Raw genomic sequence first — 13904 nt, 5'->3', positions numbered from 1 at the left:
TGGATAGGGTTAGTTTTACATGGCTTTGATAGGGTTAGTTTTACATGGCTTGGATAGGGTTAGTTTTGCATGGCTTGCATGTGGTTAGTGTTTTGCATGGCTTGGATAGGGTTAGTTTTACATGGCTTGGATAGGGTTAGTTTTACATGGCTTGGATAGGGTTAGTTTTGCATGGCTTGCATGTGGTTAGTGTTTTGCATGGCTTGCATGTGGGTAGTTTCACATGGCTTGCATGTGGTTAGTTGTACATGGCTTGAACGGGGTTAGTTGTACATGGCTTGAACGGGGTTAGTTTTACATGGCTTGAACATGGTTAGTTTTACATGGCTTGGATAGGGTTTGTTTTGCATGGGTCTCATATGGTTCGTTTTACATGGCTTGGATAGTGTTAGTTTTACATGGGTTTGGACAGAGTTAGTTTTACATGGCTTGGACCAGGTTAGCTTTGCATGGCTTGCATGTGGGTAGTTTTACATGGCTTGGTTAGTGTTAGTTTTACATGGCTTGGATGGGGTTAGTTTTACATGGCTTGGATGGGGTTAGTTTTACATGGCTTGGATAGGTTTAGTTTTACATGGCTTGGATAGGTTTAGTTTTACATGGCTTGGATAGGTTTAGTTTTGCATGGGTCTCATATGGTTTGTTTTATATGGCTTGGATAGGGTTAGTTTTACATGGCTTGGATAGGGTTAGTTTTACATGGGTTGGATAGGGTTAGTTTTACATGGCTTGGATAGGGTTAGTTTTTCATGGGTTTGGACAGAGTTAGTTTTACATGGCTTGGGTCGGGTTAGCTTTGCATGGCTTGCATGTGGTTAGTTTTACATGGCTTGGTTAGCGTTAGTTTTACATGGCTTGGATGAGGTTAGTTTTACATGGCTTGGATAGGGTTAGTTTTACATGGGCTTTGGACAGAGTTAGTTTTACATGGCATGCATGTGGTTAGTTTTACATGGCATGCATGTGGTTAGTTTTACATGGCTTGGATCGGGTTAGTTTTACATGGCTTGGATAGGGCTAGTTTTGCGTGGATAGGGTTAGTTTTGAGTGGCTTGGATAGGGTTCGTTTTGCGTGGCGTGGATGGGGTTAGTTTTGCGTGGCTGGCATGTTGTTAGTTTTACACGGCTTGGATGGGGTTAGTTTTGCGTGGCTTGGATAGGGTTAGTTTTGCGTGGCTTGGATAGGGTTCGTTTTGCGTCGCTTGGATAGGGTTCGTTTTGCGTGGCTTGGATAGGGTTAGTTTTACGTGGCTTGGATAGGGTTAGTTTTGCGTGGCGTGGATAGGGTTAGTTTTGCGTGGCGTGGATAGGGTTAGTTTTGCGTGGCGTGGATAGGGTTAGTTTTGCGTGGCGTGGATATGGTTAGTTTTGCGTGGGGTGGATAGGGTTTGTTTGCGTGGCGTGGATAGGGTTAGTTTTGCGTGGGGTGGATAGGGTTAGTTTTACGTGGCGTGGATAGGTTTAGTTTTGCGTGGCGTGGATGGGTTTAGTTTTGCGTGGCGTGGATAGGTTTAGTTTTGCGTAGCTTGGATAGGGTTAGTTTTGCGTGGTGTGGATAGGGTTAGTTTTGCGTGGCGTGGATAGGGTTAGTTTTGCATGGCGTGGATAGGGTTAGTTTTGCATGGCGTGGATAGGGTTAGTTTTGCATGGCGTGGATAGGGTTAGTTTTGCATGGCGTGGATAGGGTTAGTTTTGCATGGCGTGGATAGGGTTAGTTTTGCATGCCGTGGATAGGGTTAGTTTTGCATGGGTCTCATATGGTTCGTCTTATATGGCATGGATAGGGTTAGTTTTACATTGCTTGGATAGGGTTAGTTTTACATGGCTTGGATAGGGTTAGTTTTACATGGCTTGGATAGGGTTAGTTTTTCATGGGTTTGGACAGAGTTAGTTTTACATGGCTTGGGTCGGGTTAGCTTTGCATGGCTTGCATGTGGTTAGTTTTACATGGCTTGGTTAGCGTTAGTTTTACATGGCTTGGATGAGGTTAGTTTTACATGGCTTGGATAGGGTTAGTTTTACATGGGCTTTGGACAGAGTTAGTTTTACATGGCATGCATGTGGTTAGTTTTACATGGCATGCATGTGGTTAGTTTTACATGGCTTGGATCGGGTTAGTTTTACATGGCTTGGATAGGGCTAGTTTTGCGTGGATAGGGTTAGTTTTGAGTGGCTTGGATAGGGTTCGTTTTGCGTGGCGTGGATGGGGTTAGTTTTGCGTGGCTGGCATGTTGTTAGTTTTACACGGCTTGGATGGGGTTAGTTTTGCGTGGCTTGGATAGGGTTAGTTTTGCGTGGCTTGGATAGGGTTCGTTTTGCGTCGCTTGGATAGGGTTCGTTTTGCGTGGCTTGGATAGGGTTAGTTTTACGTGGCTTGGATAGGGTTAGTTTTGCGTGGCGTGGATAGGGTTAGTTTTGCGTGGCGTGGATAGGGTTAGTTTTGCGTGGCGTGGATAGGGTTAGTTTTGCGTGGCGTGGATATGGTTAGTTTTGCGTGGGGTGGATAGGGTTTGTTTGCGTGGCGTGGATAGGGTTAGTTTTGCGTGGGGTGGATAGGGTTAGTTTTACGTGGCGTGGATAGGTTTAGTTTTGCGTGGCGTGGATGGGTTTAGTTTTGCGTGGCGTGGATAGGTTTAGTTTTGCGTAGCTTGGATAGGGTTAGTTTTTGCGTGGCGTGGATAGGGTTAGTTTTGCGTGGCGTGGATAGGGTTAGTTTTGCATGGCGTGGATAGGGTTAGTTTTGCATGGCGTGGATAGGGTTAGTTTTGCATGGCGTGGATAGGGTTAGTTTTGCATGGCATGGATAGGGTTAGTTTTGCATGGCGTGGATAGGGTTAGTTTTGCATGCCGTGGATAGGGTTAGTTTTGCATGGGTCTCATATGGTTCGTCTTATATGGCATGGATAGGGTTAGTTTTACATTGCTTGGATAGGGTTAGTTTTACATGGCTTGGATAGGGTTAGTTTTTCATGGGTTTGGACAGAGTTAGTTTTACATGGCTTGGGTCGGGTTAGCTTTGCATGGCTTGCATGTGGTTAGTTTTACATGGCTTGGTTAGCGTTAGTTTTACATGGCTTGGATGAGGTTAGTTTTACATGGCTTGGATAGGGTTAGTTTTACATGGGCTTTGGACAGAGTTAGTTTTACATGGCATGCATGTGGTTAGTTTTACATGGCATGCATGTGGTTAGTTTTACATGGCTTGGATCGGGTTAGTTTTACATGGCTTGGATAGGGCTAGTTTTGCGTGGATAGGGTTAGTTTTGAGTGGCTTGGATAGGGTTCGTTTTGCGTGGTGTGGATAGGGTTAGTTTTGCGTGGCGTGGATAGGGTTAGTTTTGCGTGGCGTGGATAGGGTTAGTTTTGCGTGGCGTGGATAGGGTTAGTTTTGCGTGGGGTGGATAGGGTTTGTTTTGCGTGGCGTGGATAGGGTTAGTTTTGCGTGGGGTGGATAGGGTTAGTTTTGCGTGGCGTGGATAGGGTTAGTTTTACGTGGCGTGGATAGGTTTAGTTTTGCGTGGCTTGGATAGGTTTAGTTTTGCGTGGCGTGGATAGGTTTAGTTTTGAGTGGCGTGGATAGGGTTAGTTTTACGTGGCTTTTACAGAGTTAGTTTTACGTGGCTTGGATAGGCGTAGTTTTACATGGCTTGGATAGGGTTGGTTTGACGTAACTTGGATAGGGTTAGTTTTGCGTGGCGTGGATAGGGTTAGTTTTGCGTGGGGTGGATAGGGTTTGTTTTGCGTGGCGTGGATAGGGTTAGTTTTGCGTGGGGTGGATAGGGTTAGTTTTGCGTGGCGTGGATAGGGTTAGTTTTACGTGGCGTGGATAGGTTTAGTTTTGCGTGGCTTGGATAGGTTTAGTTTTGCGTGGCGTGGATAGGTTTAGTTTTGAGTGGCGTGGATAGGGTTAGTTTTACGTGGCTTTTACAGAGTTAGTTTTACGTGGCTTGGATAGGCGTAGTTTTACATGGCTTGGATAGGGTTGGTTTGACGTAACTTGGATAGGGTTAGTTTTACATGGCTTGTATAGGATTAGTTTTCCGTGGCTTTTACAGATTTCGTTTTACGTGGCTTGGATAGGGGTAGTTTTACATGGGTTTTGGACAGTGTTAGTTTTGCATGGCTTGGATCGGGTTGGTTTAACATGGCTTGGATCGGGTTGGTTTGACATGGCTTCGATAGGGTTGGTTTGACATGGCTTGGATAGCGTTGGTTTTACGTGGCTTGGATAGGGTTAGTTTTATGTGGCTTGGATGGGGTTAGTTTTATGTGGCTTGGATGGGGTTCGTTTTGCGTGGCTGGCATGTTGTTAGTTTTACACGGCTTGGATGGGGTTAGTTTTGCGTGGCTTGGATAGGGTTCGTTTTGCGTCGCTTTGATAGGGTTCGTTTTGCGTGGCTTGGATAGGGTTAGTTTTACGTGGCTTGGATAGGGTTAGTTTTGCGTGGCGTGGATAGGGTTAGTTTTGCGTGGCGTGGATAGGGTTAGTTTTGCGTGGCGTGGATAGGGTTAGTTTTGCGTGGCGTGGATATGGTTAGTTTTGCGTGGGGTGGATAGGGTTTGTTTGCGTGGCGTGGATAGGGTTAGTTTTGCGTGGGGTGGATAGGGTTAGTTTTACGTGGCGTGGATAGGTCTAGTTTTGCGTGGCGTGGATAGGTTTAGTTTTGCGTGGCGTGGATAGGTTTAGTTTTGCGTAGCTTGGATAGGGTTAGTTTTGCGTGGCGTGGATAGGGTTAGTTTTGCGTGGCGTGGATAGGGTTAGTTTTGCATGGGTCTCATATGGTTCGTCTTATATGGCATGGACAGGGTTAGTTTCACATTGCTTGGATAGGGTTAGTTTTTCTTGGGCTTTGGACAGAGTTAGTTTTACGTGGCTTGCATGTGGTTAGTTTTGCAAGGCGTGGATAGGGTTTGTTTTGCGTGGCGTGGATAGGGTTAGTTTTGCGTGACGTGGATAGGGTTAGTTTTACATGGCTTGTATAGGGTTAGTTTTACGTGGCTTTTACAGAGTTAGTTTTACGTGACTTGGATAGGGGTAGTTTTACATGGCTTGGATAGGTTTGGTTTGACGTGGCTTGGATGGGGTTAGTTTTACGTGGCTTGGATAGGGTTAGTTTTACGTGGCTTGGATAGGGTTAGTTTTACGTGGCTTGGATAGGGTTAGTTTTACATGGCTTGTATAGGGTTAGTTTTCCTTGGCTTTTACAGATTTCGTTTTATGTGGCTTGGATAGGGGTAGTTTTACATGGGATTTGGACAGTGTTAGTTTTGCATGGCTTGGATCGGGTTGGTTTAACATGGCTTGCATGGCTTGGATCGGGTTGGTTTAACATGGCTTGGATCGGGTTGGTTTGACATGGCTTGGATCGGGTTGGTTTGACATGGCTTGGATAGCGTTGGTTTTACGTGGCTTGGATAGGGTTAGTTTTACGTGGCTTGGATGGGGTTAGTTTTGCGTGACTGGCATGTTGTTAGTTTTACACGGCTTGGATGGGGTTAGTTTTGCGTGGCTTGGATAGGGTTAGTTTTGCGTGGCTTGGATAGGGTTGGTTTTGCGTGGCTTGGGTAGGGTTAGTTTTGCGTGGCTTGGATAGGGTTAGTTTTGCGTGGCTTGGATAGGGTTAGTTTTCCGTGGCTTGGATAGGGTTAGTTTTGCGTGGCTTGGATAGGGTTAGTTTTGCGTGGCTTGGATAGGGTTAGTTTTGCGTGGCTTGGATCGGGTTAGTTTTGTTTGGCTTGGATCGGGTTAGTTTAGCGTGGCTTGGATCGGGTTAGTTTCGCGTGGCTTGGATCGGGTTAGTTTTGCGTTGCTTGGATCGGTTTAGTTTTACATGGCTTGGGTAGGGTTAGTTTTACATGGCTTGGATCGGGTTAGTTTTGCATGGCTTGAATCTGGTTAGTTTTACAGTGGGGGAAAAAGGTATTTGATCCCCTGCTGATTTTGTACTTTTGCCCACTTACAAAGAAATGATCAGTCTATAATTTTAATGATAGGTTTATTTGAACAGTGAGAGACAGAATAACAACAAAAGAATCCAGAAAAACGCATGTCAAAAATGTTATAAAATGATTTGCATTTTAATGAGGGAAATACGTATTTGAGCCCTCTGCAAAACATGACTTTGTACTTGGTTGCAAAACCCTTGTTGGTAATCACAGAGGTCCGACGTTTCTTGTAGTTGGCCACCAGGTTTGCACACATCTCAGGAGGGATTTTGTCCCACTCCTCTTTGCAGATCTTCTCCAAGTCATTAAAGTGTCGAGGCTGACGTTTGGCAACTCGAACCTTCAGCTCCCTCTACAGATTTTCTATGGGATTAAGATCTGGAGACGGGCTAGGCCACTCCAGGACCTTAATGTGCTTCTTCTTGAGTCACTCCTTTGTTGCCAAGGCCGTGTGTTATGGGTCATTGTCATGCTGGAATACCCATCCACGACCCATTTTCAATGCCCTGGCTGAGGGAAGAAGGTTCTCACCCAAGATTTGACGGTACATGGCCCCGTCTATCGTCCCTTTGATGCGGTGAAGTTGTCCTGTCCCCTTAGCAGAAAAACACCCCCAAAACATAATGTTTCCACCTCCATGTTTGATGGTGGAGATGGTGTTCTTGGGGTCATAGGCAGCATTCCTCCTCCTCCAAACACGGCGAGTTGAGTTGATGCCAAAGAGCTCCATTTTGGTCTGATCTGACCACAACACTTTCACCAGTTGTCCTCTGAATCATTCAGATGTTCATTGGCAAACTTCAGACGAGCATGTATATGTATTTTTGAGCAGGGGGACCTTGCGGGCGCTGCAGGATTTCAGTCCTTCACGGCGTAGTGTGCTACCAATTGTTTTCTTGGTGACTATGGTCCCAGCTGCCTTGAGATCATTGACAAAATCCTCCCATGTAGTTCTGGGCTGATTCCTCACCGTTCTCATGATCATTGCAACTCCACGAGGTGAGATCTTGCATGGAGCCCCAGGCCGAGGGATATTGACAGTTCTTTTGTGTTTCTTCCATTTACGAATAGGGTTAGTTTTACATGGCTAGAATAGGGTTACTTTTACATGGCTTGGATCGGGTTAGTTTTACATGGCTTGGATTGGGTTAGTTTTACGTGGCTTTTACAGAGTTAGTTTTGCGTGGCTTGCATAGGGTTAGTTTTGCGTGGCTTGGACAGGGTTAGTTTTGCGTGGCTTGGACAGGGTTCATTTTGCATGGCTTGTACCTTTTTAGTCTAGTCTTCTATTAGGCTACATCAGGATTAAATATTAACCTAAACCAATGACCTCTGGAATACTTACACACTGAGTGGACAGTTAATAGGAACTCGTGACTGTCCCTTTAAAAATTATGTATTTGCTTAGTCTGGTAATTTAGTTAGGTAATTTCTCACCAGCAGTTGTTAAATTAACCTTTGTTCTGTCCTGGTTCATGGGATATTGTATCGGTACATTGTTACCCACAAGGTTCCATGGTTTCTTTTTAACACACCCATAGTCTTTTCTCGGGTGCGACAGAACAGTGTGCAACGTTAAATTCAACAAAAGCGTTAATGTACTTAACGACCAGTAGAAGAATATTGTAATTATGGTGACCCAGATGGCAATTACCGTATGGTTTGCTGCACGATTTTTACAATTTCAAATGGTCACACTTAAATTGATCAGGGCACACCTCACCACACCTACTAAAAGGGAGCAAACTTACCTCAAATGTTGTTGATGAATGGTGTGTACCGTTTGGAGGCAATGTGTCGTTCGATACAAACCGTCACACAACGCCGCAAACGTTGAAGTAAACTGAACAAACCCCATGTTTGAGCCATATTGACTGTGTTGTGGTCAGAAATGTTTGGGAATACCTCTGCAATAAGGTCTCCATTCTCTGCGTGCACCTGGGCTATAGCTCCAATCTCTTTGCATTGGGAAAACGCAGCATACAGCTCATGGTCTTGAAGCATGAACACATCCTTGTATGCCATGAACATCTTGAAGGAGTTGACACCTTTCTCTTTGGCCAAAGTCTCCATTTCCTTTTTGACCTAGAATGGGTTTAGCAAAAAGCTAATTAGTTCAGCTTGCTTTTATTTTAAATGCTGAGAGATAAGACTGTTAACATTTCTGTAAAAACCATGTATTGACATACTGTCCGTCCCAGGTCTCCATGGAGTCTATTACCACATGCTATTTCCTGTTGGGATGTTATTTAAGCAATAAGGCCCGAGGAGGTGTGGTATAAAGCCAATATAACACGGCTAAGGGCTGTTCTTACGCACGATGCAACGTGAAGTGCCTGGATACAGCCCTTAGCCGTGGTATATTGGCCATATATCACAAACCCCGAGGTGCCTTATTGCTATTATGAACTGGTTACCAACGTAATTAGAGCAGTAAAAATAAATGTTTTGTAATACCCGTGGTATATAGTCTGATATACCACAGCTGTCAGCCATTCAGCATTCAGGGCTCAAACCACCCAGTTTTTAACTAAAGTAGATATTGCAAAGATTAAGGCTGGGATTTGTCGGATATGCACCCTTTAAAGGCAATTTTCCCACATTGGCGGAGGCAGCATTCACCATAAACACATTTTTTGTCTCAAACGGAAATTACCTTTAAATGTCAACTGTGCTATAACGCTGATTGGATTGAATCTACAGTAAGTGTCCCTCATTTTTAAAACAAGTCTGCTATTTTATAAAAACCCTGTATATTTGATGGCATCAGGCCAGAACAAACAAAGTTCTAAGCCCTGCCCAATCTCACAAAACATTCACAGATCAAGACAAATAAATGAAACATTTCAGTCTGGGACAGGAATGTTTCATAATTTTTGTAATAATCTGTACAAATGTAACCCGTGGGATCTGAACCCCGGTCTCTCGCTTGGTAAAGCAATAGAGGGTGCAGGGAAGGGTACCTCGTCACACATGAGCATGAGTCTGATGCGCACTTTTTTTCAGGATAGAAAATAGATTATAGATATAACAGGGGGCACTACCTTGTCGCTCCACCATGTGACTGCCACATGGAGGGAGTAGTCGCAGCAGACCTTGGCGTCAGCCGTGTCCCTCCACCTATCATAGGCCTCCAGCAGGGAAGTGCCTCTCTGGGGGATCACAAAGTCTAGGATCATGGTGGTCCCTCCTGCCAGGGCAGCCTGGGTACAAAGAGCAGGTTTAGGGTTTAGAGAGGTGGTTAGGGTTTAGGGGGGTGGTATGGGGTATATCCAGTAGGGTGGTCCGCCAAATACATTTAAACTCAGTTTTTCACAATTCCTGACATTTAATCCAAGTAGAAATTCCCTGTTTTAGGTCAGTTACGATCACCACTTTATTTTAAGAATGTGAAATGTCAGAATAATAGTGGAGTGATTTATTTGAGCTTTTATTTCTTTCATCACCTTCCCAGTGGGTCAGAAGTTTACATACACTCAATTAGTATTTGGTAGCATTGTCTTTAAATTGTTTAACTTGGGTCAAACATTTCGGGTAGCCTTCTACAAGCTTCCCACAATAAGTTCGGTGAATTTTGGCCCATTCCTCCTGACAGAGCTGGTGTAACTGAGTCAGGTTTGTAGGCCTCCTTGCTCGCGCACGCTTTTTCAATTCTGCCCACACATTTCTATGGGATTGAGGTCAGGACTTTGTGATGGCCACTCCAATACCTTGACTTTGTTGTCCTTAAGCCATTTTGCTATAACTTTGGAAGTATGCTTGAGGTCATTGTCCATTTGGAAGACTCAATTGCGACCAAGCTTTAACTTCCTGACTGATGCCTTGAGATGTTGCTTCAATATAGCCACATAGTTGTCCTCCCTCATGATGCCATCTATTTTGTGAAGTGCACCAGTCCTTCCTGCAGCAAAGCACCCCCACAACATGATGCTGCCACCCCTGTGCTTCACAGTTGGGATGTTGTTCTTTGGCTAGCAAGCCTCCCCCTTTTTCCTCCAAAGATAACAATGGTCATTATGGCCAAACAGTTCTATTTTTGTTTTATCAGACCAGAGGTGTCACGGGTACTTAGGGCAGGAGGAAGGAGTAGAGTCAAATGCAGGAGATATCGTCCAGTAGCTCGAAGTTTATTCACACCCAAACACTAGGTGATCAAAAGGCACTGGGAGTGCACAATACCCAAAAGGGAAACAGGTAATCCACAAAGGGAAAATCACGCACGGGGCGCAGCCCGGCGAGAAAATAAATCCTCCAATATAAAAACGATAGAGAAGACACGGCCACAGCGTAAACCCGCTGACAAACAAACAATCCCGCACAACACACAACCCCAAAGGAACAAACTAAATACCCCCCCACTAATGACAGAAATGACAACAGGTGCGGACCTAGACAGACAAAACACAATGAACACAGAAACACAGATCGGCGGCAGCTAGTAGACCGGCGACGACGACCGGCGAGCGCTGCCCGGCCGAGGAGGGGCACCATTTTCTGTGGATACTGTGACAAGAGGACATTTTTCCAAAATGTACAATCTTTGTTCCCATGTGCAGTTGCAAACCGTAGTCTAGCTTTTTTATGGCGGTTTTGGAGCAGTGGCTTCTTCCTTGCTGAGTGGCCTTTCAGATTATGTCAGTATAGGACTCGCTTTAGTGTGGATATTGATACTTTTGTACCTGTTTCCTCCAGCATCTTCCCCAGGATCCTTTGCTGTTGTTCTTTGATTGATTTGCACTTTTCGCACCAAAGTAAGTTCATCTCTAGGAGACAGAATGAGTCTTCTTCCTGAGCGATATGACGGCTGCGTGGTCCCCTGGTGTCTATACTTGCGTACTATTGTCTGTACAGATGAAAGTGGTACCTTCAGGTGTTTCTGAGGTCTTGGCTGATTTCTTTTGATTTTCCCATGATGTCAAGCAAAGAGGAAATGAGTTTGAAGGTAGGCCTTGAAATACATCCACAGGTACAACTGTATATACAGTATCTGCAGCATCTACTGCACCTTATAATGCTTTTTTTGTTTAATATCCTACATGTTTTTAGTTATGTAAAGGTACAGTATGTTTTAAACTTCATTAAATAGGGTTTTATGTAGCCCACCTGTAATACAGAAAAGACATACAGTGCCTTCAGAAAGTATTCACACCCACATTTTGTTGTTACAGCCTGAATTTAAAATGGATTACATTTAGATTTTTTGTCACTGGCCTACACACAATACCCCATATTGTAAAAGTGGAATTATGTTTTTTGAAATGTTTACATATTAATTAAAAATGAATAGCTGAAATGTCTTGTTATGCCAAGCCTAAATAAGTTCAGGAGTAAAAATGTGCTTAAAAATTTGCCTGGACCTTTTGCGCCCTCTCTGGATTATTGACCTCTGCCTCCCTTTGACCTGTTGTTTACCTGCCTCTGTACTTCAAGTACAATGTTTCTTCGACACTGTCTGCATCTGGGTCATACCTGAAACCTGATAGAGTCAATAAGTATTCAACCCCTTTGTTATGGCAAGCCTAAATAAGTTCAGGAATAAAAACGTGCTAAACAAGTCAGATAATAAGTTGCATGGATTCACTCTGTGTGCAATAATAATGTTTTACATGATTTTTTAATGACTAACTCATCTCTGTACCCCACACAATTATTTGTAAGGTCCCTCAGTCGAATACTGAATTTCAAACACAGATTCAACCACAAAGATTAGGGAGGTTTTCCAATGCCTTGCAAAGAAGAGTACCTATTAGTAGATGTGTAAAAAAAAAATGCAGACATTGAATATCATTTTGAGCATGGTAAAGTTATTAATTACACTTTGGATGGTGTATCAATACACCCAGTTACTAGAAAGATACAAGCGTCCTTCCTAACTCAGTCGCCGGAGAGGAAGGAAACCGTTCAGGGATTTCACCAGAGTTTAAAGGCTGAGATAGAAGAAAACTGAGGATGGATCAACAACATTGTAGTGACTCTACAATACTAACCTAATTGACAGAGTGAAAAGAAGGAAGCTTATACTGGATAAAAATATTCCAAAACATGCATCCTGTTTGAAACAAGGCACTAAAGTAATACTGCTAAATTTGTGGCAAAGCAATTCACTTTTTGTCCTCAATACAAAGTGTTATGTTTGGAGCAAATCCAATACAGCACATTAGTGAGTAACACTCTCCATATTTTCAAGCATAGTGGTGGCTGCATCATGTTATGAGTATGCTTCTAATCATTAAGAACTGGGAGTTTTTCAGGATAAAGAACAAACTGAATGGAGCTAAGCACAGGCAAGATCCTAGAGGAAAACCTGGTTCAGTCTGATTTCCACCAGACACTGGGAGATGAATTCACCTTTCAGCATGACAATAACTTAAGACACAAGGCCAAATCTACACTGGAGTTGCTTACCAAGAAGTCAGTGAACATTCCTGAGTTGCAGTTTTGACTTAAATCTACTTGAAGATCTATAGCAATACCTAAAAATGGTTAACTAGCAATGATTAACAACTAATTTGACAGAGCTTGAAGAATTTTGAAAAGACTGATGTGCAAATGTTGCACAATCCAGGTGTGGAAAGCTCTTTGAGACTTACCCAGATAGGCTCACATCTGTAAGCACTGCCAAAGGTTCTTCTGTCAAAATATTGACTCAGGGGTGTGAATACTTATATACATTTATTTGTGAACATCTTTTCACTTTGTCATTATGAGTTGTTTGTGTGTAGATGGGATGGGAGAGAAATAAATACATTTAATAAATGTAGAATTCAGGCAACAAAATGTGAAATAAGTCAAGGGGTATGGATACCTTCTGAAGGCACTGTCATTATTTTTGTCAGATTTTACTTGTGAATTTTCCTGATGCAGTGAAATCATGCATACCCGATTAACCCAGAGATAGCCTACACACCGTGCAACACAAAAGTATTTTCACCTTAGTTCCAATATGGAAATCATCTACTGCTTTGGTGCCCATAAATGCCAACTCCATGTGGGTATGGGTATCGATACCACCTGGTATCACCAGTTTATCGGTGGCATCTATAACGGTAACTCCAGCCGGGATTTGGAGGTTTAATCCGACTTCTTTAATTCTTCCGTTTTCAACGTAGACATCGCTGATAATGGAACAATCCTCGTTCACAATTTTCCCTCCTTTTATAAGAATCCTGCTTTGGTTTAACATTGTTTCTTTCTCTTTTAGAAGCGCTGGGCATAGGTCTATGTCAGTTAGATATGGGTTACACAACAAACAAATATTTCAGAAGTGGACACACCTCTCACAAAAAGAGAAAGAGAAAAAAAGACATTCCCAGGAAATAGCCTAGATTTCACACTATTTAGCAAACTTCACGAGGATTGCAGGGCCCAAGGACATTACTTCCAGAAAAAAAAAACGTTTCACTCTATTTATCCAGATCACAGATGGCAAGCATGAGCAAGTTAAAACTGTCTGGTAGAAAGTGACAAAGAAATTAACTTGCAGTAAGCCTAAAGTGTGTGTGTTTCCATGAAGCTTCAGGGACCACCAATTTTATGTTGGGCGGTCGGCCCTTTCCACAAATAGGCAAATGATTAATGGATTGCTGACTTCTTGCTTTCCAACATTCCCAGAACATGAGGTTAGTCTGAGGTTACAGCCAGAGCCAGCCCTGGGCTTAAGCGACATAGTTGGTTGCCTAGGGCCTCATGCCGGCTGCCAGGAACTCAGCTGGGGTCTCAACTTACTGTTGTGAGTTAGAATAGTAGAATACACAAGGTGGAAATTTGGTTGTGCATCAGCAGTATTCCTCTTGTTATGTCAGTCATTGACTGTCACTCAATTAACACGTCAGCTAACATTGTTTAGATTGTTAAATTAGTCTACCCAGCAGCTATCTAAACTTGTAGTAATCATGGCTGAATTACCGACCAAACACGGAGGAAACCAGACCTCCAGAGGGACCACATTGATATTGTTA

The 13904-nt window shown here is 43.4% G+C and overlaps 1 protein-coding gene across 2 annotated transcripts in view; it reads right to left on the bottom strand.

The window, feature by feature from the left end:
- The window catches only part of dpys (dihydropyrimidinase), a 48601-nt gene extending 35126 nt beyond the window's left edge, over positions 1-13475 (bottom strand). The window contains exons 1-3 of one of the 2 annotated variants that reach the window (XM_014158408.2): positions 12878-13475; positions 8991-9149; positions 7852-8031 (exon numbers count right to left, since the gene is read on the bottom strand). In XM_014158408.2, the coding sequence (XP_014013883.1) occupies positions 7852-8031; positions 8991-9149; positions 12878-13129 (591 nt within the window). In that variant the 5' untranslated portion in view covers positions 13130-13475. The remainder of the gene's footprint in view (positions 1-7851; positions 8032-8990; positions 9150-12877) is intronic. The other variant, NM_001173939.1, reaches the window with a different exon arrangement.
- Between the last annotated feature and the right edge of the window lie 429 nt (positions 13476-13904).

This window comes from Salmo salar, chromosome ssa02 (genome assembly GCF_905237065.1).
Source record: "Salmo salar chromosome ssa02, Ssal_v3.1, whole genome shotgun sequence".
Lineage (NCBI taxonomy): Eukaryota > Metazoa > Chordata > Actinopteri > Salmoniformes > Salmonidae > Salmo > Salmo salar.
This window is presented reverse-complemented; position numbering and strand designations above follow the sequence as displayed.